This window comes from Lissotriton helveticus, chromosome 3_1 (genome assembly GCF_964261635.1).
Source record: "Lissotriton helveticus chromosome 3_1, aLisHel1.1, whole genome shotgun sequence".
In the NCBI taxonomy this organism is placed as follows: domain Eukaryota; kingdom Metazoa; phylum Chordata; class Amphibia; order Caudata; family Salamandridae; genus Lissotriton; species Lissotriton helveticus.
Window position 1 is genome coordinate 779,682,352 of NC_136061.1, and position 27,300 is coordinate 779,709,651.

At 43.8% G+C, this 27,300-nt stretch overlaps 1 protein-coding gene across 3 annotated transcripts in view; it reads right to left on the bottom strand.

Moving 5' to 3' along the window:
- TUB (TUB bipartite transcription factor) overlaps window positions 1-27,300 on the bottom strand; it is a 593,386-nt gene that overhangs the window by 183,607 nt on the left and 382,479 nt on the right. For 2 of the 3 annotated variants that reach the window (XM_078681009.1, XM_078681007.1), the window contains exon 4: window positions 26,050-26,187. In XM_078681009.1, coding sequence (XP_078537135.1) covers window positions 26,050-26,187 — 138 coding nt within the window. The remainder of the gene's footprint in view (window positions 1-26,049; window positions 26,188-27,300) is intronic. The other variant, XM_078681008.1, reaches the window with a different exon arrangement.

Genomic DNA, 27,300 nt, shown 5'->3' on the forward strand with positions numbered 1-27,300 from the left:
CAAGCCTGTGATTGTTTCTGTACTCCTTATGCTAATAGTTTCCGGCGATGCGGTACTTTGTCGATGAATTTCTTTTTGCACCGGTGTAACCCCAAAAAGACGCTGAAACCCGCTCCTGTTTTGACTTTGTTTTTGGTTTTGTCCTTTTCTTTTTTGTGCGTGTCTTTCTTTTGCGTTCATTTTCTTTTCCCCTTTCTCATCTCCTTGAGTATCTGGCACTTGTCTAAATTTTGCTATCTTATCACTGTTCTCATTTTTTGTTGTGTTTAGTGTTTGGTCGCTTATTGTGGGTGGGTGGTATTCCTTGGCACTCTGGTTCCATTGAGTTGCTGTGACCATTTGTTTACCGTGCGCTATTTGATGCGCTATTTGTCTGTCCGTACATTGATTGGAGGCGTCATTTGCTGTCTTTTTGATTTGTGAGCATAAGTCGCTCAGCATTGACGTTGGGAAGCTAATTTATCAACAATCGGGCTGCATCCACAGGTTCAATTGTTGGCTAGCGCGTGTTCCTGTATCCTTTGGAAAGAAGTATTTAGCGTGCCTAACTTGCCGTCAATTGCTACCACAAAGACCGCCAAGGTTTTCATTAATGTTAATTGTGTGTTCATTTTGTCCGATTGATATCGTAAGGCCTCTACCAAGAAATGCACAGTTTTAAACAAGCTTGCCCAGGCATTCCCATGGTCTATTTTTTGTGCTTCTCCTTGATAAACACTGGATTCTCCATGTGTACAATTGGACGGGTTCTTTGTCTCTTGTATCCCCTCCACTATCGGGTCAGCCTTGTTTACCTTCGGTGCTTCTAGTTTTGAACTAGACAGGGTATCGTTCCTGTGCTTATCCTGTTGGTATGTTTCAAGGATAGCCACCCACTCATCCTTGTCCAGATATGAGGACTGATCGAACTGATCTGGCTCTTCCATGGTTCATAGTTGTGGGGTCTCTGGCTTCATGTGCATAAACTCTGAAACTTGTTTCTCCTTTGAGCTTTCAGCTGGGTCAAATATGTTCTTTACCTCGTCCCCTTCATCCATTTGTGTATCTATTTTGGCACCCGGCTGTAAGATTTCTTTGTCTGATTCATGTATACTTAGTATTCTTAATGGCTCAGTTGAGACACAATTTCCCCCATCATGTTTGAAACGGTAAGAGAGACTGGGTGTTGAAGCATTTGGAGCTGTTACTGTTGCTGTTACTAGTGCTATTGCAGTTTCAAGTATAACACTGAGATCGCTTGAGGTTTCCTTGCTGGCTTCCCAAGTTTCACTTTCTCCCGATGTCTCTTTCTCCATCCGTCTCCATCCATCTCTCTCTCGTGATGTTTCTGTGAGTCCTCCAGTCTCTTCCAGCGGCTGGGAGCTTTGGCTAGTGACGTGAAGTTGGCCATGTAATGTCAATTATTGATCCCTCTTGCTGCCCTGCCGGCCTTATCTTCGCCTGCGGTTCACCCACTAAACCTCCTAGAGTTTCCAATTTCCTGCTCCTCCTGCTTGCATTCTTAATGGGTGAGGGCCCTCCATGCACGTGTCCTGACCTCATGGTTTTATGGAAGTATATTCCCTTTTGGGTCCTCTTTTGGGTCCTCTGCTTTAGTATTGTCTGATTTAAATTTTGTTTCAATGTCAATCCTTTGTGAGAAGACCTACCCTATTTGCTTTTCTCCTGTGGCCTTGGTCTATCCCGTTAGCCTGCTTTGGGTTTCTTTTGGCTTCTTTTGCTTCTTTGGCTTCTTTGGCTTCTTTGGCTAATGGCCTTGATTGGGTTTTTGGCTAGCGTCCTAATGTCCTAAAAGCCTGGTTCCCTTGAGCCTCTGCTTGCCTCTCCTATGTGGGCAGGCTTCGCTCCCCTAGATGGACTTGCTGCCCCTGCCCCTGCCTCAGCCTCTGCAAGTGCCTGGTGTAAAGTGAAGTAAGTGGATTGTGCTTGAAATCTTCATGTGGCCAATTCTGCAGAATGCTACACTCTCATACATGTGCCCTTGCCCGCTCCTGCCCACCTGTGCCCCCACTGTCCACTGACCATGAGACCACAAGCCCTCTCTAGTCCATATGTCTTTGAGTTAGCAAGGGGCTCGCAAGGGCTCGGTGCTGTGTGCTGTTGTTGCCACAGTGACACAGTTTGCAGTGTGCTTACCTCAAAGCCCCACTCCTCTCTCCCCACTCACAGGCTGAGTGCCGTGTTTCACCCTCCTTCCTTCAGCTGGCAGTCTGCTCATCAACCAGTAAGCGATGGCCGCAGCCTCAGGAGTTCCCCTGCAACACGGTGTGGTAGGCAGAGGTCACAGCGGAGGCACAGCTCTCAGCGGGCGGGTGGGCTCTCTGAAGCTCAGAGGCTCCAAAGCTCCCGGTTCCCAGTTCCCTTAGCTCCTGGTGTCCTGAGCCCCAGACTCCAGCTTCAGCAGCGAATACAGGGGCCCGTCTGCAGTGGCGAAAAGTGGTGCAAAGCTGAGGGCTCCCTGATGGATTCCCGTGGCAGCCTCTCTCGCTGTGCCTCTCAACGTTCACTGCTTTTGCATTCGCATTCATCCCTGCATCCTGCTCCACTCTGCTCCACTCCGCGGCTTCTCTGCTCCTCACAGCGGCCCTCGTGAGAGATGTAAAGAGAGTGTAAAAATCCAGTTTCACCTACTTTGCTTCTGTCTCGAAACGGCACAAACATACAAATTGCTTAACTCCTCCCTTTCCTTCTTGAGGTTTTTTAAGCTTTAGTAGTCAGAGGTTGCTGTACCTGATAACATGGGTACCTCAGCAATAGTACTTCTAATTTTCAAAATCTTAGTCCCAAAGAAAGTAGCTCAAAAAAAGGTCTGTGAGCCTTCCCCTTTGTGCTGATTGGCAGAAGTACTGGCTTTTTGCTGCACTGACAAGATTTCCCTATGGAAGGTAGTTGCCCACAAGATGCTTTCTATTAACATTTTAGTTTTTTCACTAGAATCTCCCCCTGGCAGAATGCATGAGCTGACAAGAAAGTCCACCGACATTCAGGGACGTATCTCATCCACCAACAATGTTCAACTTATCTCATTATCACCTTGAATTGACGCAGTTTGCCTGAAAACCAGAGGTTGGTTCTGGGACATGATTGCTTATTTTGAGGTTTATGGATTTGTTTGTGGGAATACAAGGTCTAAACCCTGGGTAAGGCAAACATTAAATGAAGCACACGCTGCACTAGGTAAAGGGTGTAAGATCCCCAATCTGAATGCTGTAGTTGTTGTGTTGAAGCTTCCTAAGCAGTCAGTCTGCTTGCAGAAGTCCAGTTGTTTCCAAGGTCTATATAACAGGTGGGAATAAAAGTGGCCTTCTGGCGACATGGTCTAGGCTGATAGATCATGTAAGGGACTTCTCAATGATCGGACCGTAAGAGTCTAAATATGACCCAGGACAGCACAGATCTTCATCTAATGTAAAAATGGTGTCTAAAAATGCCTCTCAATATAAGATTGATCAATCATCTAGATCCAGGATAACAATATGTAAGACAACACCTGTAGATGAATGTCACAACACTTGTAGTACAATGTAAAAAAAATGAAACATGTTATAATGAGCAAGCATTCATCTAATTCATGGCCATTACTGTTACATAGCTACATCTATTTTCACTCACAGAAAAATGGCACCCCATATATTACATTGAAATGGACCATGAATTTCACACTGTGATACCACTCTTCCAGGCTAGATTTATTCACTAAGAATTATATTTTTTCAGTGGAAAAACCTGGGTTTTGTGTTGTTATTATTAACCTTGGGCAAAGCACTACGCTACACTCGCGTAGTTTTCGAAGTTTGCGTGACTTCGCACTACGCGAACTGCACGTAGCACAGTGCAAACATGCGTAGCGTAGCGTAGTGCAGCAGTCATTTTTTGCTTGCTCGTGGTCCTCAACGTCAAGTTGGCGACCGCGAGCAAGACTTTTTCCTTGTTCGCGATCATCAACATCAAGTTGCCGATCGCGAGCATGGAATATAAACCTCCCGGCGAGATTCTCAACTCGGGGAGGTCAGGTTTCTCATTACGAGTGGTCGTGCAAGGCGCGACCGCTCGCGATGAGAAACTACCAGTCCGCGTTGAGAAAGCTGCAGCTCGAGTGAAAATCTACTCGAGCGGCAGAAAAGAACAGCTTGCACTGTGCAAGATGCTGTTTTCAATGATTGCACCACACTGTGCAATCATTGAAAACGACATCTTGCACAGTGCGAACGTGCAGGGTGGTCATCAAGGCGGACTCGGGCTTGACAGTATTTGCATGAGTATGTTCAAAATTATCCAAACCCATGCACCGTCGATCCTTTTGATATTAAACTACCATCTGTGGAGCAGGGGAGTAGAACAAAAGTAGACAGGCCTTTGCTTGTCTAAATCATGACAGCTTTGAAAGGTGTAATTCTAGGACCTACCCATGAGTCATATTGGGCCCTGTGGGAAGTGCCCTTGTACACTGGAGGTAACACAACAAATGGGCTATTTATTATGCTATGTTGTATTTATATATGTAGTGTACTCTTTCAAAAGGTTCATTTGACTGCCATGGAAACACAACAGCTAATGCAAATAAAGAGTGTAAACAATAAATGCATGAAGTCTCAGGAGCCATCTTGAGGTGTACCACTTAAATTTGGTTTACAGAAAACAGTATTCAGGTAGACTGCTTTTTCTGTGACAATCAGGTCTTAAACTAGGCTGCTCTGCAGAACGGCAGCAAATGTAGAGTCCAAGATCAGGGTAATGTGCTCATATCTGGACAGTCCAATGACCCAATGAGTTGCTGCATTTTCCTTCCTCTGAATGTGAAGAAGACATTTCTCTTGAAATTTGAGAATGATAAATTTGGCATAATCCAGGGCACGGACCACGAGATGCTGCAAATGAGACTGGTAAAATGAGAGATGGTTTCCTATACCACATTTCCAGCCCACCTGACCGAGAGGAATTACATTGTAAGATCCCCCTCTATTCAGAATTACCATCTGAGAGGACACAATATAGCCCACCATTTATTTATGTTTTGAGCAGTGAGAAGTGCAGAAGGATCACGTGGCCTGGAAAATCCTAGGATGGTCAAATTCATTACATTTGAAACACTGGCAGGCGTGTTCTTTTTTTCTGAGAACGTTGCAATCCCACAAGGGCGAGAGGGGCATAGTATCCCAATATACGTCCTTATAGTTTATATTTTTAGACTCAGGACAGGTGACTAAGTGCCCGAGTCCTGTAATGACTGCCTACAAATTTATTTTTCATGTTGCAATCAGCCAATCAGAGCGTTCACTCCCACTGAAGCGTATCTCCCATGAGATCAAATCAATCCAATGAAAAAAAAGCCACCTGGGCCAATCAGTATGCTCTACTTTGTAAATTTGGTTTTATGGGGCCCTCGGAATATATATATATATATTCACTGAAAAAACCATAGGTTATAGACCATATATAGTTAGGAATTAGCATTTACAAAACCTTGAAAATTCACTGAAAAAACCATAGGTTATAGACCATATATAGTTAGGAATTAGCATTTAAAAAACCTTATTTTACTCACACAAAACCATTGAAATTCCATATATAGTTAGTTGCACTAACTATATATCGCGCACCCGCAATCCACTGCTGATCATGTCACATATTACATCATTCATGACATGGTCAGTGACATCACTGATGACATCACTGATGACATCTCAAATGACATCACTGATGAGATCACTGATGACGTCATCCAGTGACTGTGTGTTTCTGTGAAGTTTAAATATGTTTTACATATTGAAGAATGAGTAGATGTATAAGTGTCTGGACGAAGGATTTAGTAGGTGCATGACTGAATGTATGAGTGAGTGATTAAATGTGTCTCACTGAGTGCATGGGTTAGTGACTAAACTGTCTTAATTTGTGCATCATTATGTCTGTTGTTCTGTAAACTGCTGCATGTGTTGATCATTAGCTATACGAGAGGCTATATGTGTTATTAATTGGTTGCCCAAGTATTTCTATGGCAGATTGAGTTTGTGTGGGGGTGGCTGGAAGGTGTGTGACTCTATGCATAGATGTGTGAGCAGTTTATTCACTAGGTGTATGAGTTCAAGACTGCATGTGGAAACAGCTACATGGGCAGTTGACTGTGTGCATGAGTGTATTGATGAGTGAATGGATATCTCAATGCTACATGTCATAGTAAGTACATATGTTAAACACAGTACATGTGAGAGTTGGCATATATAAATAACTGTGCATGAGAGCCACTGAATGAGTGAGTGGTTGTATCGATCATTGTGAACTTGTATCAGGGATTGTATAAGAGAGTAAATATGTGTTAGTATATGTTTCAATAAGTAAGGTGTGTTTAACTGTATAGTTGAAGAAATGGAGGTGAGATTGTTTCTTTGCATGACTGACTGGGTGTGTGAGTAACTCCATGGATGAGTGGCAGTGTGTGAGTGTCTGTATACACTGAGTGTATCTAAGGTTATATTAGAGTCTGAAGAGGTTTATCGTATTAGCACAAGAATGATGTCAAATGAGATGTCATCAGTGATGTCATCAGTGATGTCATTTGAGATGTCATCAGTGATGTCATCAGTGATGTCACTGACCATGTCATGAATGATGTAATATGTGACATGATCAGCAGTGGATTGCGGGTGCGCGATATATAGTTAGTGCAACTAACTATATATGGAATTTCAATGGTTTTGTGTGAGTAAAATAAGGTTTTTTAAATGCTAATTCCTAACTATATATGGTCTATAACCTATGGTTTTTTCAGTGAATTTTCAAGGTTTTGTAAATGCTAATTCCTAACTATATATGGTCTATAACCTATGGTTTTTTCAGTGAATTTCAATGGTTTTTTAATAGCAAATATCATAAGCTGTCGAATGTCAAGTACGTGGTAAGTGAAAACAGTTTCGTGTTTATGCACACTGATCTGCTTTGAATGGTGCCCCCCCCTCATTTCTATTAGGAGTACTCTCTCTTTGCAGATAGTGAAAGGTAGTTAACGCAGGCCTTTGCCCCCGTTGTAATCCGTCGTGCCTGCTTCTCTCTCCATTTGATTGATTGTTATCCAAGTATTTACTATTTTAGAATTAGTTCTCTTTGGTTCATTCTCTATTTACAAACAAACACAGAGTCGCAATACTCTGTTTAGTCTTTGCAGATAACGAAAAATCGTGTAAAAAAAAAGAAAAGGAATCGAGCAAAATCAGTAGGCCACTAATGGGATCTCTTTTTGACCTCGCTAAAATAGAAACATTAGGAACAACCCCTCATGACAAATACAAAACTAGTGAGATGAACTGAACTCCACACAATGATGGCTGCAAAACAGCTCGGCTCCGCCACCCACCCCGCCCAAAATAACGATAAAGAGCGGCTGCCATGATTGGTTGCGGAATGGCCACGACGGAGCTACGAAATGGTGCTGCTCTCATGCTAACCCCAGCTTCAGTCTGAAACATCCAGAAACACTGTAGACTACCAATTCGATCAGTTCCGGTAGCGCCCCAATGTAACCCGGTAGAGAAGAACTAGCCCTCCCCTCTTTGACTGATGGTTCTTGTTGCCTGTCCCTTCTGTTGTCATTTAACAGAACTATTTAGCCTGCTGAAAGGGGTTGTGTTTCGACCGCTGGTTGGTGGAGACATTTTGACTATATTCTGGACCTGCGTTGTCGCGTAATGCGTCATATGACGCGCCGCGTTAGCGCATCCGGAAGTCATCCGGGGCGCGCAGCGCGTAACGTAAGCATAACAAGTCATGTGACTTGTTAATAAAACTTTTCATTGGTTCATTTTACTTTTCTTATTCTAATGATGAAAGCCTTGGTCATATCACCTAAAAATTACGCTTTTAATTACTTCCGAACATTATTTTTTCTTAAATATATGTTATAATGTTCCAGGCTAATGTACTTTCCCGGAAATTTTACAACTGTCCTGCAAGTAAAATATATTCTTTTTTCGAGAAAAAGAGCGTTTCTTCGTCCCATGACGGAGCCGTTGAGCAAAAGAGGGTCGACCTGCTGTCTTAGTCGCCGATACGCCTGAATATGAGATTCTTATCGATCACTTTATGTTGCAGGAATAGAAAACACAACAGCCCTTGACCATTTATCTTTACTGCGTTCCTTCGTATTATACCTTTTACCCTTCATGTAATTGGTCTGCTTTATTTCACTTGCCTTTTAATGATTCTAAAACAGTGACTATTATTAAAAACTTTACCAATGTATATACTACTACCATGTTTTCTTTTAAAAACCTTTATTGTGAAAATTTCATTATACAAATACGAGCCTATAACCACGTGGGCCTGCCACGGAGCAAACTGTAATCGTATATGATGAATAGACATTTACACTGTAGAGGAACGTAACGGGCGGGCCATTAGGTTGCAAGAACTAAGGTGTCTAACAGTTACGGAATCGGTGGACGTACATTTTATAATTAAAATACGACAGGGCCAGTTACAATAAAATTATCTAGATATACATTTGCGGGCAAGTACCATGGGTGACGTTAATTCGAACTTTCAATAGTACAGTAATCAATAACACATCAGAACTTAATATCAATAGGGATGTCGAAATATTCAATCAATTCTCGTCCCCGCCCGCCATGTGCTTCAAAACTGCATACGTATCTCGTGATTTCAAGGTTCTGCAACCAGTACACAACAAGGAGTTACGAGTCCCATTTATTCCGGCGCCATTTTGGGCGAGAACGGGCAGGTCCAGGATATAGTCAAAATGTCTCTACCAACCATCGACTATGATGATGTTCATATGCTGTATTTATTAGAGTAACACTCATCTGTCCACATGAAATTAATTTACCACAATCTAAACATGTCATTTTAATCTTTCCAAAGTTCTTCTAAATATTTGGGACCGTTTCCCTTGCCTCTGAAGCTCTCAGTGCCACTTCTTTGATGAATGTACTAGCAGGTCAGGGGTTCTCCTCCAAATCTCTCTTTTATGCAGCACTATAATTAATTGGTGCCACCTCTCCATATGACGATGCATGGTATAGTTACCACAACTATATTTTTTTTCGGTTCCTCTGGAGAGTTCATCGTGGCAGATGAAGCGTGTAACGTACCGGGCATTTACCTTTTTTTGCATGTACAGGAAAGGAAAAAAAAATCGAGCGTCCAAGTTCTAAGGTGTCCCAGGGCCATTTTAGTGGACCAGGCCCAAATCCAAAGAACAGGCCGCCATTTTGAGAGTCCTCTTGCAGCCGCCTGTCGCTGTAGCATCAAGAGCAGCCGAAACTCAGCTGAATGGCAACTGAAACGGTAAATGGGCGCCCCACTACATTTCAGCATTGTAGGAGCACCACACCAGTACAGCAACTTGCTAGACATCACCTCGGTGCCATCCGGATCTCGGCGCCCCACTGCAGATGAAGTGCCTCTCAACTATGAAACCACCACGGTGACATCCGGATCTTGGCGCGTTGTGCTGCCTTCGGCCTATTCGCACATCGGTCCGCTACTGACGCCATCTCACAGGCTAATGGGGTGACCCACGCCGAGTTTCAGCATTGTAGGATGACCACACCAACTTGCTAGACATCACCTCGGTGCCATCCGAATCTTGGCATCTCAACGCCTAGTGGTATCTTCCATACAGAAAATATTGTTACGCTGCCTTTGGCCCCATTCGCACATCAGTCCACAACTTAGACATCACCTCGGTGCCATCCGGATCTTGGCATCTCAGCGCCTTGTGGTGTCAGTCAGAAAATATTGTTGCGCTGCCTTTGGCCCCATTCGCACATCAGTCCGCTACTGACACCATCTCACAGGCCAATAGGGCGCCCCACGCCGACTTTTACCATTGTATGATGGCCACACCAGTGGCACAACTTGCTAGACATCACCTCGGTGCCATCCGAATCTTGGCATCTCAACGCCTAGTGGTATCTTCCATACAGAAAATCTTGTTACGCTACCTTTGGCCCCATTCGCACATCGGTCCGCAACTTAGACATCACCTCGGTGCCATCCGGATCTTGGCATCTCAGCGCCTTGTGGTGTCTTCTACTCCGAAAATATTGTAGAAAATATTGTTGCGCTGCCTTTGGCCCCATTCACACATCAGTCCGCTACTGACACCATCTCACAGGCCAACAGGGCGCCCCACGCCGACTTTTACCATTGTACGATGGCCACACCAGTGCCACAACTTGCTAGACACCACCTCGGTGCCATCCGAATCTTGGCATCTCAGCGCCTTGTGGTGTCTTCAAATCAGAAAATATTGTTGCGCTGCCTTTGGCCCCATCCGCACATCGGTCCGCTACTGACGCCATCTCACAGGCCAACGGGGCGCCCCACGCCGACTTTCAACATTGTAGGATGGCCACAGAAGTGCGACAACTTACTAGACACCACCTCGGTGCCATCCGGATCTTGGCGCGTTGTGCTGCCTTCGGCCTATTCGCACATCGGTCCGCTACTGACGCAAACTCACAGGCCAACGGGGCGCCCCACGCCGACTTTCAGCATTGTAGGATGGCCACACCAGTGCGGCAACTTGCTACACACCACCTCGGTGCCATCCGGATCTTGGAATCTCAGCGCCTAGTGGTGTCTTCTATTCCGAAAATATTGTTGCGCTGCCTTCGGCCCCATTCACACATCGGTCCGCTACTGACGCCATCTCACAGTCCAACGGGGCGCCCCACGCCGACTTTCAGCATTGTAGGATGGCCACACCAGTGCGGCAACTTACTAGACACCACCTCGGTGCCATCCGGATCTTGGCGCGTTGTGCTGCCTTCGGCCTATTCGCACATCGGTCCGCTACTGACGCAAACTCACAGGCCAACGGGGCGCCCCACGCCGACTTTCAGCATTGTTGGATGGCCACACCAGTGCGGCAACTTACTAGACACCACCTCGGTGCCATCCGGATCTTGGCGCGTTGTGCTGCCTTCGGCCTATTCGCACATCGGTCCGCTACTGACGCAAACTCACAGGCCAACGGGGCGCCCCACGCCGACTTTCAGCATTGTAGGATGGCCACACCAGTGCTGCAACTTGCTGGACACCACCTCGGTGCCATCCGGATCTTGGCGCATTGTGTTGCCTTCGGCCTATTCGCACATCGGTCCGCTACTGACGCCGCCTCACGTGCCAACGGGGCGCCCCACGCCGACTTTCAGCATTGTAGGATGGCCACACCAGTGCTGCAACTTGCTGGACACCACCTCGGTGCCATCCGGATCTTGGCGCGTTGTGTTGCCTTCGGCCTATTCGCACATCGGTCCGCTACTGACGCCGCCTCACGTGCCAACGGGGCGCCCCACGCCGACTTTCAGCATTGTAGGATGGCCACACCAGTGCTGCAACTTGCTGGACACCACCTCGGTGCCATCCGGATCTTGGCGCGTTGTGTTGCCTTCGGCCTATTCGCACATCGGTCCGCTACTGACGCCGCCTCACGTGCCAACGTATTTTCTCCGCATTTTACACCCTATGCCGCATAACAGGTCATGTGACTTGTTTATAAAACTTTTCATTGGTTCATTTTACTTTTGGTTTCCTAATGATGGAAGGCTTGATCATGTGACCTAAAAACAACACTTTTCATTGGATGAAAACTTTTTTTTTTCCCAAACGATGAAAGCCCCACCTTGTTTCTGGATGTTTCAGACTGAAGCTGGCGTCAGCATGAGAGCACCACCATCTCGTAGCTCAGTCGTGGTCATTCCGCGAGCAATCATGGCAGCCGCTCCCCACCAGAAGCCTGCAGGAGTCGGAGCCCCCAAAACTTTTGATGAATTCTCAAGGCGGAGGGGACGCTTTCGAGAATGGGGTCCAAGACCTAGCAGACAAGCGTCCGATTTCCAAGGTGTCCCAGGGCCATTTCAGTGGACCAGGCCCAAAAAGGAAACAGCCTGCCGCCATTTTGAGAGTCCTGTGACAGCCGCCTATCGCTGCACCGCAAGAGTGGGCGCAACTCAGCTGAATTGCGGCTTTTGACACAGTGGACCAAAAACGGACGGAATGGCAACTGAAACGGTAAAGGGGCGCCCCACTACAACAGATGACACTCCACCTGGAGAGGCCCGTTCACGCCGCCTCCCCCGGGGCGCCCCGCGCCGTTATTCGGAGCAGCATTGTAGGATACCAAAACCAGTGCGGCAACTTACTGGACATCACCTTGGTGCCATCGTTCTGCTGCCTTGGAACTATTCGCGCAACAGTTTGCTACTGATGACCCACCCCCCGCGACGCCCCATGCCGTTATTTGCTGGGTGGCAACTTACTAGACATCACTTTAGTGTCATCTAGATTTCAGCGCGTTCTGCTGCCTTGGAACTATTCGCACAACAGTTTGCTACTGATGACCCACCCCCCGCGACGCCCCATGCCGGAAATCTGGACGTTGTGCTGCGTTGGGACTATTCGCACAGCCGACCGCTACTTCGTTGTTTTTCCCTAAAAATGTTTATATGTTATTACTATTTTTGTTTTCTTGTATATATTTATAAATTATTAAAGTTTTATAATCTTACTACTTTGTTGGAGTGCTATATATTTTTAATGTGACACATAATTGTAAAAACTTTGATGTACAAAGAGTCATCCCTGGAATCTTCCGCTTCAGGCTCGGTCCCCTCCCCAATCACAATACAGGATGGTTTTCAGATAATAGCAACGCTTCTGCTGTGACGGATCTCATCGAGTGTGGGCCTTGATCTACTATAACTCCTTTGAAGAGGGGTGATTCTTTACAGCTGTGGCCATAAACTACATCTGCAGGGCTAGCTGATACCCTAGGACCAGCCTGGACAATCGGACACAGAGGAAAAGGAGTGTCAGAGGGTGCGGTAGTGAATAGGGCGAAAGGGAGGTGTCGGGCGGGCACAGGGTGTGATTCTCAGGGAAGAGCAGCGCAGATGGGGGGAGGTTTATTACCCATGCATAAGACAGAGAGCGGGGGTGACCACTGCCTGGGGGAGATGCTTGCGAGGGTGGGGAGCCATGCTAAGGATCGACAGCATGCACAGAGTGGGTCTGGTCAAGGCATCTAAAATGGCTGCCGTGCACGACAAAAGTGTGGCATTTGAAAAAAGACAAGATGGCGCAGACAATGTTTTTCAACACTTCCTGATTTCCTTCGAATCGAACGTTAACAGACGTTGGGGCATATTACCAAAGTTAAGCGATATTTATCCCTAACGATGCTTAGCAACGATTTTTTTACCGTCAGAAATTATCGCAGATAAACCTTGCTATTATCAAGGTTTATCGGAAATACGATAAAAAACGACCGCAATGCATTAATATCGCTGAAAACTCAGCGATATTCATGCATTACCGAGCTAATGCTCTTAGCCATGTTATCCACCTCCCATTGGATAACATGGCTAAGAACTGCTCAGGGCAGGTGGTAGCTTTTGGAGATATTCGCGCTTATCTCGAATATTTCCAAAAGTTGATAATAGGAGATAGCGATGTTAGCGACTGTTTCCAGTCGCTAACATCTTGGCATGCCCACTTTGCATGTCATTAGTGATAAATATCACTCACATGCAAAGTGGGGCCCAAGATGGTCGCTATATTCTACTAGCCGTCGCTAACTGGTGTTAGCAACAGCTAGGTAATACACATATAATTTTATCTCCGCGGAGCGCTGTTACAGATATATATCTTGTTTCTGAACGTTAATTTCTCAAAATGCACTGAAGCACATATATTGAGACCTAGCAAAGGCACATCGGGCTACCAGTCCCTACAATTTTGCCAAGTTTCGTGCAAATCCATTCAGCTGTTCGATCCTACCGAGAGACAAGATGGCGGCCGCTACGGACTGTTTGGAATGTTTACAGACACCGGAGAGCCAATCAGCTTCGCTTCGCAAAGCTCCGTAACGCGAAAAGTACGCGAAGCGGTGCGCTGTTACAGATATATATCTTTTTTTGAACGTTAATTTCTCAAAATCCACTGGAGCACATATATTGAGATCTAGCAAAGGCACATCGGGCTACCAGTCCCTACAATTTTGCCAAGTTTCGTGCAAATCCATTCAGCTGTTCGATTATTATTATTTTTATTTTTTTTTGCCCCGCGGGGCCCTTTTAAAACCTCCACATCAAACCTAGGGGGTGAGCGACAATGTACTATGCCCCCTTATGGTCATTTGCCCCTTCGCTTTGGCCTCCTCTTGTCTCTCGATCCTACCGAGAGACAAGATGGCGGCCGCTACGGACTGTTTGGAATGTTGACAGACGCCGGAGAACCAATCAGCTTCGCTTCACAAAGCTCCGTTGCGCGTAAAGTACGCGTCCTGGGACGCTGCCAGGTCCGCTGTTACAGATATATATCTTTTTTTAAACGTTAATTTCTCAAAATCCACTGGAGCACATATATTGAGACCTACAAAAGGCACATCGGGCTACCAGTCCCTACAATTTTGCCAAGTTTCGTGCAAATCCATTCAGCCGTTCGGGCTAAAAGTGAGGCCAACCGCCCTATGGAAAACTCAATGTTAAAAACACGTTTTGGGACCCCCCTTTTTTCTCGGCCCCCCCTTGACGAACCCCCCCCAAATTTTCAAGGGCTGCTCAGAAACAGAATGTGCCATTTTCCTGAAAATTTCAGCCAATTCCGTCCACAAACGCCAAAGTTATTAGACATAGAATTTTCAAAAAACCCATAGAGAAAAAATCCTAACTATATATACCTACTGGCGACCGCCAGTAGGTAATATATATATATATAAATATATATATATATATCTATATATATATATATTTTTTTTATTATTTTTTTTTGTCGCAATGTGGTCAAAGAAAAGCAGGATCGCACATCAGCGGGTGCCGGCGTTGGGCAGACCAGAGGCCAAAGTTAATTTTTACACAAAAGACGCCGCACTCAGCAACTTGCAGTTTTTAAGGATTTAATTGGTGCCTAGTCTGACACACCAACGCGTTTCAGCCTAACGGCCTTGTTCACGGTAGGTGGCACTACTTTTTTACACAAATAAATACTATTTCCTGTTTCAAGCACGCCCATGAATTCTGGGACATGTAGTCCATTGTGAAATTTCACCTTAGTCAGACAATTAAAATTTTACACAATTAATGTGTGATTTCATTGTCAAAAACAGTTACACAGTTTTTAGAGCAATTGTAGCTTATTTAAATGATGGGTAAAATGGAGCAAACATGAATTATTTTGCTGACATTTGCTGAAAATTAAAAATTAATAATTAAATTAAAGTTCAGATAAACTTTTAAAGTATAGTACATCATTTGTTGTATATCAAAGTCTATTCCTGTGCGCCAGTTTGGGTTAGTACCCAATCCACCCCATCTTTACCCATGTTGTATGGTAATCTTGGTTCACCTTATACAATTACTCTAATAGCATTTTTTTCAGTCTTCAAGAAGATATTTCAGTGATATATTATCCTAAATGAGCATAAAGTTCTTCATCAAAGTTCATACCTCTAGGGCTCTTAGTTCGAAGCCGTATAATGTACTTTGATTCCAACTGTCGCAGTTTCTTTTTTTGGTCACCCATTCTTTCATGTGGCTCCACTGTGTCTATTGCAAAGTAACACATATTGCGCCAATCACCCCCTTGGCATGTTAGAAGATGTCTTGCCGTTGCATAGGATAAGTCTCGATTTTTCACTGCCCTGATATGTTCTAAGATGCGTTTTTTTATCATACAGGTCGTGCTTCCTATGTATAATATGCCACAGTTACATTGTATGGCATATACAGCAAATCTGGTTGAGCATGTGATCCTTTTGTCAATTTCTATAAGACGTCCTTCAGGGTCTCTGAGACTTTTTTTGTTCACGCCAATTTTGCATACTTTGCAAGTGATACATTTTGTAAAGCCCTTTTGTTGTTTCTCTAGCCAATTTGATGTTGTTATTTTTGGGGCAAAATGGCTTTGAACAAGAATGTCTTTGATTGAAGGGGCCTTTCTGAAGGTGATAAGTGGGGATGCACCCAGTAATTTCTTCATGTCTTGATCTTGAGTTCAGAGGGGCCAAAACATTTGGACACATTGACGTATTTTGTGACTTTCTTTGCTGTATGAAATGATTAATCTCGGTTTTTGTTGGTTTTGGTCTCCCTCAGTTGTAGTTGATGTTTTAGATTTTTGGATCAAAATTTCATTTCGAGTTTTCCTGTTTGCTTTATTTTTGCTGATTTGAAAATCTCTTTCCCGATATCCTCTTTTCCTTAGTCTGTCAGCACATTTTTCAATTTCCTTTCTGGCATTCTCCTCTTGTGAGCAATTACGTTTCATCCTGATGAACTCCCCATAGGGGATGCTTTTGATTAGTGTGTGAGGATGAAAGCTATCAGCATGGAGGATGCTGTTGGTGGCTGTTTTCTTCCTGAAAAGTGTAGTTTGTATTTGTCCCTGATCAATATAAATACAAATGTCAAGAAAGTCAATTTTGTGGCGATTGATGTTACATGTAAAGGACAATCCGATTTCATTCTGGTTCAGTGAGTCAAAGTATTGGATGAATTCCTCTTTACTGCCATCCCAGATTAAAAACAAATTGTCGATGTATCTTGTCCATAGTATGATTTTATCTAAGATTGTGCCAAATTTGGGATTCCATGCCACATCCTTCTCCCACCAACCCATAGTTAAGTTGGCATAGTTGGGAGAGAATGACATGCCCATTGCACAGCCACACAGTTGATGAAAGATTTCATGATTGAAAAAGAAAATGTTATTATTGAGGCACATCTGGATCATGGTGAGAAGCATCGCAGAGTGCTCTAGTTCTGTTATATTTCTTTGCTTTAAAAAATAAGCACAGGCGTTCAGGCCCACTGAATGTTCAATTGACGTATATAAGGAGACCACATCTATAGTGACTAGTAAATACGATGGATTCCATGAGATGTTCGATAGTACACGGATGAGATCCCCAGTGTCTTGAATAAATGAGCTTAAATTTCTTACCATTGGTGCCAAGTAATGATCAATATAAGATTAAATGTTCTCATAAGCTGAATCACAAGCGGACACAATAGGACGTCCGGGAGGATTTATCATTGTTTTGTGCACCTTAGGCAGGAAGTAAATTGTTGGAATAGTAGGATGTTCTTTGAATAGAAATTGAAGTTCATCTATTGTCAGGAGTTTATGATTATGCCATTCATCCAAGTTTTTCTGAATCTCATGTGTCATTTTATGAATTGGATTTGATGTTAGTTTCGTATATTTACTGCAATCAAGAAGTTGACGATAAGCCTCTTTTTTGTAGTCCTCTACATTTTGGATAACGATATTTCCGCCTTTATCCGCGGGTTTTGTGTAAAAAAAATATATATATATATTTAAATATATATATATATATATATATATATATATATATATATATATATATATATATATATATATATATATATATATATATATATATATATATATATATATATATATATATATATATATATATATATTAAACACACACAGGTAAGCCCAAAACGAAGAGAAGTCTCAAGAAGTTCGTAGATATTCACATTTTATTGGTTCCACAGCTTGCCAGCAGACAGTCAAAACCCTTGCAGTCTTCAGTAAATAAAATCAGCCTGACGCGTTTCAGGAACTCTGTCCTTTCATCAGAGGCATGTTCAGAAAGATTACGGAGCAGTTTATGGGCGCGCACACTCATTAAATGTTAGTACCTGCCGCAGTGGGCGTGGTCTTCCGCTAGGCCTTCTGGTCCTAGTAGTGTGTCTACCATCGGAACAAATTTCATCCAAGTGGAAAGAAGCTATGCACTGGATGTGATCAAGCGCTCTGTGAAGCGCGAAACGCGTCGTGACGATTGGGAGCACTGAGGTCGAATAAATTATTCTTTGCACCAAAACTGGGTTCGTGTCCGTACTTGCAGCCAAGAAACATTTCTGCGCCGTTTCGGATTATTCCTGGAAAAAAAATAATAATAATATATATATATATATATATATATATATATATATATATATATATATATATATATATATATCATAGACAGAGGATTGGGCTTTAGTTTAGAAGGGTGATCACTGGAAGGCTTTTTGCCCACCTTTCCATACCTCAGGTAATTTGTTCTAAAAAGCCACTTTTTCATTATGTTCGGGAGGGTTTCAAGTGCTATTCTTTAGAGGGACTTTATGGAGGATGGTATTTTTGTTTCAGGTGACATTGGGTATTGTGATAAACACAGATACTTTCATAGATAGAGGCGGTTTAGAATGTGTTCTTTTTGAGAATGTTTCAATATTCTATAAATGAAATAGTGGGTCTGTGTCATATACTATTGATGTATGTCCTGCTTTAGTGAAATTTATCAATGTTGAGGAGACCATGGAGGACCAGTAGTGAGTTCATATAGCTTTGAATGGAGCTTTGATATTGTGTTACATTGAAGAGTCATTCTTATCTACGTAAACCAAATCATTTGCCTGAAAAATTGTTCCCAAACATGTATAGCAAATATGTTCACTATTCCAACACCTAGATATTTCTAATAATTACTAATCCCAAATAATGTGAAGACTTTCAACTTCTGCTACAACCCATTAGTATGATGTGCAAGCTCTTTAAACATTTTAGCAAACAAAAGAATACATTTCACAGGTGTCCAACGGAACGCAATTAGTTGGAGTTTTAACATCTGTTGCTGAGTGAACAATAATATGCACAAAATACATATTTTTTTTTTCGGCGTTACATATGCCCTAAAACAGCCAGTCATGAATTCCTTATCAAGTGTATGTACTCCATAATTATTGTGCTACTGTTTTTTTAATATGAATGATGAATATTACATACTCATGTTTTAATTTATCTATTCTATCTACTTTGATTAATAAATATACATTAAAAACATGTGTCTAATATGACCATCCACATCACAGCTTGAGTTAAGGATCTGTGTTAAATTATAGTGCATGCATTGGTTAAACCTAAACGTTGTAAAACATTCTAAGTATGCTTACAAACCATTTAAATTCATTAAAAAAACTTTCGAAGTATGCTTTTAAAGAGCTTTTGAATGTATTCAAAAACATACAAGAAAATAGTAAAGTGCATGGGGCATCACTGCAGCCATTGACTTATTCAATACAAAGAATGGTTAATATATCACTAATGTCACAAACATGCCGAAATGAGCGCTACCTTACATACAATGTTAAAATATTGTGTAGTGCCAGAATATTGTAGAACAAATATTGTGCTAATTTACTAAGTTACTTCGGTAAGGATATTTCTGGTGGATACTCTATCTAACCGCAGATTACTTACTACATTCCCACTTCCCCGATGTGTAGAACTGCTCCAGAATAAAGTGGATCTTGGCTAAATTTGATATTGATTCAAGGTGATTCAATTAATCTAAAATCACACCAGTGGGAGCTTTGAGGACGCATTGTACATTATATTAATTACTGAGAATTTCCAACAATGTTAGATAGCAGCTGAAAATGTACCAAGTTAAACATACTTTGACAGTAGGACACGAACAGGTGGAGCCACAGATTCTAAGATGCAAACCCATATTTATGTTTTTTCCGTTAACAATAGATACCTAAAGGATATTTTCTATAAATCTTTTTATTCAAGATATCAAGTTGAATGCAATCATATATTCTAACATTACAGACATCATCATTAAGCATAAACATTTGGGTCTGTTCGGGTGACTCAGGTGCGGTTTGTACCTATGGAAACATTTTGCCTTATTTCTGTGGTATAGGGTCGTCCAGGTCAGGCTTGGGGTCTCTCTCACTCCCCACAAACTGACAATATTATGTTTGGCTATCATGTAGCCAAGTGCCACCCATATTTTGCTTTGCTACCCAAATCCGTCGGTCCTCACACATTTAATAAACACTGTCCAGCGTCTCGTTGCAAGGCTTGACCTAGGACCTCAGACATACATTTGACTACCCTTGTCCAATATACACAAACCTCAGGACAATCCCACATGGTGTGGATAAAATTACCCTCACTTCCAAAGTTTCTTTTACATTTCGAGACCTCACCATATCCCATACGAACCAGAGCTTTTCTGGAATAATATATCCTGTGCAAAATATTTAACTGCACTAATTTAAGCCTTGACGGGATTGCAACCTCCCTTGGAGAAGCAAGTGCCTCTACCCAGCCTTCATCGTCTAGCTCTGATATATCTTCCGTCCATTGCTCCCTGAGTTTTATTAGGGGATCAGTGGTATGATTTATGAGCTTACGGTAAGTGAGGGATATTGACTTATCCGACATGTATCCGTCAAGTAGTCTATCTTCCAGTGGCATTGCCTCAGGCAACGTCGTTCCTTCCTCCAGGCATGCCTGCATAGCGTGTCTGACCTGGTAATATCTAAATAATTCAGAATCCGCAAGTTCGTATTCTTGCTGTAACGTGGAAAACTCTATCACTTTACCATTCTTCCACAGGTCTCCCAACCGTGAGAGCCCTATGAGGTCCAACATGTTAAAACCCTTGGTAGCTCATAGGTTCCCCAACAGATAGGAGTCCCATATAGGGGTAGATTGCGTGAGGCGCTCATCCCATCCCAGACTTTTATGCGCTGTGTGCCAGATCCGGACCAAGTGTGATGTGGGATCCATCAGTCTCAGCCAAGTTGGCTTGCCGTAAAGAGCTCTAGTATAGGACTCCCCTGGTAAAAGCCATCTGTCCATCAGATAACCCGAACCGTTCTGTGGACAATATAACCCTGATTTATAGATGCCAGTTGTGCTGCCAATAGTATTTTTTAATATCATGGAGTCCACTATCGTTCCATCTTCGGACGAGTTTCGGGAGTGAAATTCAAGGTGCGCCCCTGCCCCATAAGAGGGCTCTCTGTTCACCCTCAATTACAGCAAAATAGGACACCGGGATCGGGTCTGGTGAGTTGTGCAGGACGTACAGAAAACGGGGTAACGTCATCATTTTAAATAACACAGCCCTACACAAGAGGCACAGCGGGAGAGTCCTTCAGAAGGCGACATCACTCTGGAGACGCCTCGGCGGGGGCTGAAGATTGTGTTCATAATATTGAACAGGGTCCATGGTAATATATATGCCGAGATATGTGAAGCCCACTGTTGCCTCTTCTATTTTGTACCCCTTTGGCAATTTTGGGAATAGTCCCCATAACACATGGATTAGCGACTTTGTCCAGTTTACTGTATATCCAGAGTACCTACCAAAGGTGTTGAATATATGAAGGGTCCTGTTTATTGAAGCGGCTGGCGATGACAGATACAGTAAGATGTCGTCGGCATAGAGAAAGATATGATCCTCCCACTCCTCAGACCATCTCAAACCTCTCACAACCGGGTCTCTCTGGATCCAGCAGGCCAGAGGCTCTAGCGCTAGGGCAAATAACAAGGGAGACAGGGGGTATCCCTGCCTCATGCCTCGTCCTAGTCAAAATGTCTCAGATGTTTTATTATTCACAGCCACTTGCGCTAAATGTTTACTATATAGGAGTTTGACCCATCCGATAAAGTTTTGTCCAAAACCCATTTTCTCCAGCACTGCAAACAAGTAGGGCCCTTCAATCATATCAAAGGCCATGGTGGCATCCAAGGACATAACCTGCCGTCAGACCACTGGGTTTATTGGGGACACTCTATCCACCTGGCCCCCTCCCACTGCCAGCTGTACCCCAATTGGGGAGTGGTCGGATATACCTCGTACCATGTGCCTAACTTCCGTAATGTGTCCCGCTTGTTCGGCAGGCATTAGGATATAATCAATGTGGGAGAGGCTATGATGGACTCCCAAGAGAAATGTGAACTGGATCTCTGTGGGATGGCGGATTCGCCAGATATCCACCAATCCAAGTGCATCCAAGAAGGTGGACAGAACCCTTTGTGCCGGCCCCAAATCTCGTGGCGAGCGGTAGTCAGTCTTGCCACATACCACCCAGTTAAAGTCTCCTCCTATCAGTAATTTTCCTTTGGGGAACTCAAGCAATATTTGTTCCAAGTCTCGCAATGTTTCAGCCTGTAGTCTCGGTGGGGCATAGACTGACACCAGCGTTAGCGGCCCACCTTCCCACCTCCCCGAGACCACTGCGAGTCTACCCTATGTATCAGTCCAGGTGCGGTCTATCGACATGGGAAAGGATTTGCGTAGAATTATTACAACTCCCCGTGAGCTGGACGTGAACCCCGAATGTATGACTAGTCTATAGCCCCACCTATCCAATGCCCTACAGGTGTTTCCCATGAGGTGCGTCTCCTGGAGGAGCACCACCTCTGGGGCATGTCTTTTAATGAACTACCAGCACAATTGCCCTCTTCAACTTGTCACCCAGGCCGTTGACATTCCAGGATAGCAGCCTAAACATTTTCTCACTCATTATTGCAATATCTGTCCACTTCAACCCCCCACCACCAAACAAACCCACCCCCGCCCTGCCCCGGAGTTATCACCCATGCCCTCGTTTCCAGTATCAGCAAAATATTTTGACTTGATTGACCCTTGATTAAACAGTTACAACTAAAAATACCTACCTCCCCCCCTCCCTGCGTCCCAGCACTCTGGGTTTCAAACTGCCCATTTCCCCAATTGTGCAGATTGCCTGTCCCCCTAACTATGCAACTAACTTAAGAATTAGGGGGAGATGGTTACTCCCGCCCAGTGGTCCCTCCGCCACCTTTCACTATCCTCACTGATCCTTGCATTAACGTTAGCATGCACAAATAGAGTCACTTAGCGCATAGAGTAGCTTTGTTACCTGTCCAATGCGTCAGCTCGAACCCCCGGCTGCAAAGAGGAGAAATTCAGCCCATGGAGTTATTATTCAATAGTCGTATGTGGGCTAGTCCAGTGTATGTGTAGGGTCATGGGCCACCACTTCATCGAGCCATATGGTCTCTTGGCGGTTGCCAGCCTTCCAACCAATCCTGTGCCGCCTCTAGGGAGTCAAAAAACCATGACTTGCCATCTGCTTCCACACTCAATTTCGCGAGAAACAACATTGTATATTTGATACCTTTGTCTCGTAGTTGTTTCTTCACGCCCAAAAAGATCCTTCTTTGTCTCTGAACCGCAATGGTAAAGTCCGGAAAGAAAGACAATTCGCTGTTCTCAAATTTAAGAGGGGGATTGGCCCGAGCCGCTTGCAGTATGACATCCCGGTCTCTGAAATTGAGAATTTTGCCAGAATCAGCCTGGGGTACTCCCAGTTTCGGTCTGAGTCCTGGTACCCAATGCGCCCTTTTGACTGTGAAGAATTTTGATAGGGTCTTGGGCCGAAGATGATGGACTATTAAGTCTTCAACAAATACGTCCACCGCCGGTCCTTCGGCTTTTTTAATGACTCAATGATTCTGATGTTGTTGCGCCGCGCTAGGCCTTTATACTCGTCCAACTGGCAGTCTGTCTTTTTCTGGGCGGCTTGAAGTTCCCTGATGTCCTTCCTCATCTGCTGGGTTTCAGTGCTAAGCTCTGTGGTAATCCCTTTGATGGTTCTAACTATCTCACTGGTTTTCTGAAGATCGGTTCTGATCAGTGCCATTTCTATAGATATTGTATTCATTCTATGCTCCAGTGAGGTGTGCACTCCCGCTATAGCCGCCATAACGTCTACAAGTGTTGGCTATTCATTCGATTTGTTCTGTGCCATCTCCGGCTCCCCTTTGCTTGCACCATCCCTCTCTGCTGCTTTTTGAACGGCGCATTCGTCTAGCTTGGTCTGGAGTGTGCTTTTCTGTCCCTTCGGCTCAGACATGGTGCCCCGCTCCAGAAGTATACTCTCACAATAGCACCCTCGATTCGGCACTCAAGTGTGCATTTTCTCTTAGTCAGATTAAGGTCAAGTAGAAAAAGCCTCAGTCTATTTTCTTGTTGGGGCCACACGTCGGCGATGGCACAGCCGGGTGTGTTGCAGTGGCATCCCAACACTCCTGTTATTACGTCTGTCGATTGGGAGTCCCACGTCCTCCAAGAGTCACCCCCTGAAGCACCGTCGCCGGCACTTACACCCTTCTTGCCACTGGTTGATGTGACTCCCCGTTATCGGCCGGGGGCATGGCACTGGGTAAAGGGGCCATCAGGGTGCTACACCTTCTGAGCAATGCAGCCCAACACTTCTTTTTTGTTCCCCAGCACTACTCTGTTTGAAATGCCAGTTGCAAGGTTCAAAAGAGGCACCTACCCCTTCTTGGGCACTCCCTTTCAGAGCCAATGCAGCCGTTTGCTGCAACTTAGTTCTAGCGCTGTTGTTTTCCTTGCCCGGAGGCCGCACTCACCCCTCCACAGTTGTCGCAGGGCTCTACAGTAATGTGGTTGGTCCGATGGGCCAGGATCTACGTCACAAAGCACCTTGCAGGCTCTGTGTCTCCCGTTGTTTCTCCACTTTATCACACCTCCTGTGTGAGGGAAGCGGGGGGCATCCACCTTGCGGACTAACTTTTCTCACAGTTTAGGCTTGTATTTTTGACTTCCGACTTCTTGCGGACCCCGCAGAAATTAGCGTGTCTTGGCCGCTGTCATAGAAGTCACCTCCAGCCAGTTCCAACTTTAGCCTGGGGATTCTCAGGCCCGAACGGAGCGTGTCTCCTTTTCCCGAAATACACCCATTTCGGCAATGTCCTCAGTATCGGCAGACAGAGGTTGCCGATGCCCCTCCTAGCTGTTATTGTTGGGTCAAAATTGGATGGGTGAGCAGATATTTTGGCAGTTTTGGGCCACTAGCTGAGATGCAGCCATTGCGCTCTGTGGCCAAGGCACGCCGTCAGGTTTAGGGATATTTAACCAAAATGGGGCTGTTGTGGATATCTGAAGGTGAACCCTCAAGAAATGCAATTTCTGTGCTACAAACAATGCAAGTAATAAATAAGAATAGCTTTTTTCATTTTTGAAAAAAAGGAGTTTGGAGCACTTGTGAGAACTGGCTGCAAGTTGTTAAGATATCCTCAACTGAATATTAGGTAGCATGTTGCTTCAACGTCGCCTCTATCTGAGCTTGATAATGTTGGTTTCTATATCAGTGTCCAATGAAACAGAATACATATATGCAATATCTTTTGTAAAACATTTGTAATGCTTTAATCACATTAGCTAGTGTGAGACTAGAAAGGGGCATTATTTGGAACATCTGGGCATGGCTCTATATTTTTTAGTAATAATGACACCTCATTTGGCTTTTCATAAAAATCAATCTAAATAATTCTGATACATCTAATTGCTTCTAGACAAAATATACTCCAGTTACATCTGGGTAATCCATCAACTAAATGAATCATGAAAACATTTGGAACATTTTAAACAATGCAAAATATTATTGCATGCATGTTAAAGCATGTTTTAAATAAAACACTGTATGGGTAGTTTTACAGCTATATGTTATGCAGGATGACTACATCCAAAAGGGATAGTGTCTAAAAAGGTAATATTGGGCAACAAATGTGTACAGATCAAAAAATGTGTTACCCAGTTATCACTATTTTATAAAATGGGTGACAATATGGCCCACTGGAATTATGTGATTCTTCCTGGGCTTTTTTCACATATTTATGGGTTTAGCACACTTGCCACATAAACCATCACCTGCTGCATATTTAGCAGAATACATCAAACCATCAAAAATTCAGCTAAATCACATAAAAAGTTACTTAATAACGGCACCTATGCTAAGATGCAATGGTAGATGCTTACCAAAGGTTAATTGGTCACCTTTTAGATGTGAATTGCAGTGTTTATATTTTAAACTGCTACACATCAGGTAAAACTCTTCCTAAAAAGTATCAATGCTTGTAAAATTGTCAAAACTCTACAATAATATTGCTAAAGAATATACAACATTATTGCACATAATTTGTGTTTTCTTGCTACATAATTTAATAAACTTTGCCATATAATTTGGTTCTCCATCACTGCATAATTCCAGCTCACCATTACGGCATAATTCCAAAGGTCCTGCTTCAGGCTTGTGAGCAATCTTTATAGCCATTCCAAAGAATACTATCAGATGCATGCAATATTTCATCATCTTTTGTCACACAAGTCATTGTTAATGCATTCTGCAACATATGGCTAACCTTTGTGCTTCCCCTTTTTCTCTTTTCTGGCACTGCCTGTCTGTGCGGCCGCAGCTGTCGCTTTGAGCTTTTTATTCGACTTTGGAGCTTGGGAGTCTGCAGCCACCTTTACATCTTCCTGCTCTGCCTCTTGCACTGCTTGACGGAGTCAGGGCACAACCACCAAATGAGAATAACAGAAGAAAAAGAAACAAAGTAAGCATTTCAGAAGGCAAAAGATGTCTATTTATAGCAGAGAAGGAAGACAAATTACCAACATGAAAAAACTGTAGCAGCATTGGTTGAGACAGAGAAAAAATACATTTTCAGAATTCCTTCAAAACCCCAAATGCTACTAGTGGGCCTGCCGCACTGATTGTGCCCTGCACTTAATTAGTACTTTAAACATGTCCCAGGCCTGCCATTGCAGCCTGTATGTGTGCAAATTAAACTGCCATTTGACCTGGCACAGTAAACATTTTGCTAGGCCCAAACCTTCCTTTTTAAGCAGATATGTCACCCACAGGGTAGGCCCTGGACAGTCCAGAAGGTATGGTGTAATGTATTTAAAATGTAGGACATGTATTTTTCAGTTGTACATGTACATGTTTTTCACTACTGCAAGGCCTACCTTTGCCATAGGATAACATTGGAGTTACCTTATTACATTTTATAAGTGTAATTTCCAAATGGGAACACGTACCTAGTTCATGTTTGGTATCTCTGGAATTGCAATGAACAACCATAACTTATGGTGAATTTGGATTTTAAATTACAACTTTGAAAATGCCACTCTTCAAAAGTTGTCATTTTCTTCCCTTTGCCTTTTGGTGCCTGCAGCCTGTCTCTGGGTCACATGGCTGGAGGCAGTTGACAGTTGGGCTTTTTTTATTCCTCCTAGACGGCCAGACACCATGGAAACCTTATATATGCATAGATGGGCCATCACTGGCAGGATGGAAGGGAGGAGCTGGGCCTACCCCACTTATACTTGAAAGGGCTGTGTCCTGTCTCCACACAAAGGGCTGCATACTCCCTGTGGTTAGTCTGCAGTCAGGACTAGGAAGGCAGGGCACCTCTGCACTTCAAAGACATCTAGAAGCTTTTCCCCACTTCAAAGGCACAAGTGGGTATAAATACTTGACCTCAGACACCAATACTTCAGTACAGCTCTGGACCTGTGGATATTCTGTTGGATGCTGCTGAAAGGACTGCCACTCTGCTGGACATCTGCTTTAAAGGACAGCTGCCCTGCTGTGCTGACCTGCTGCC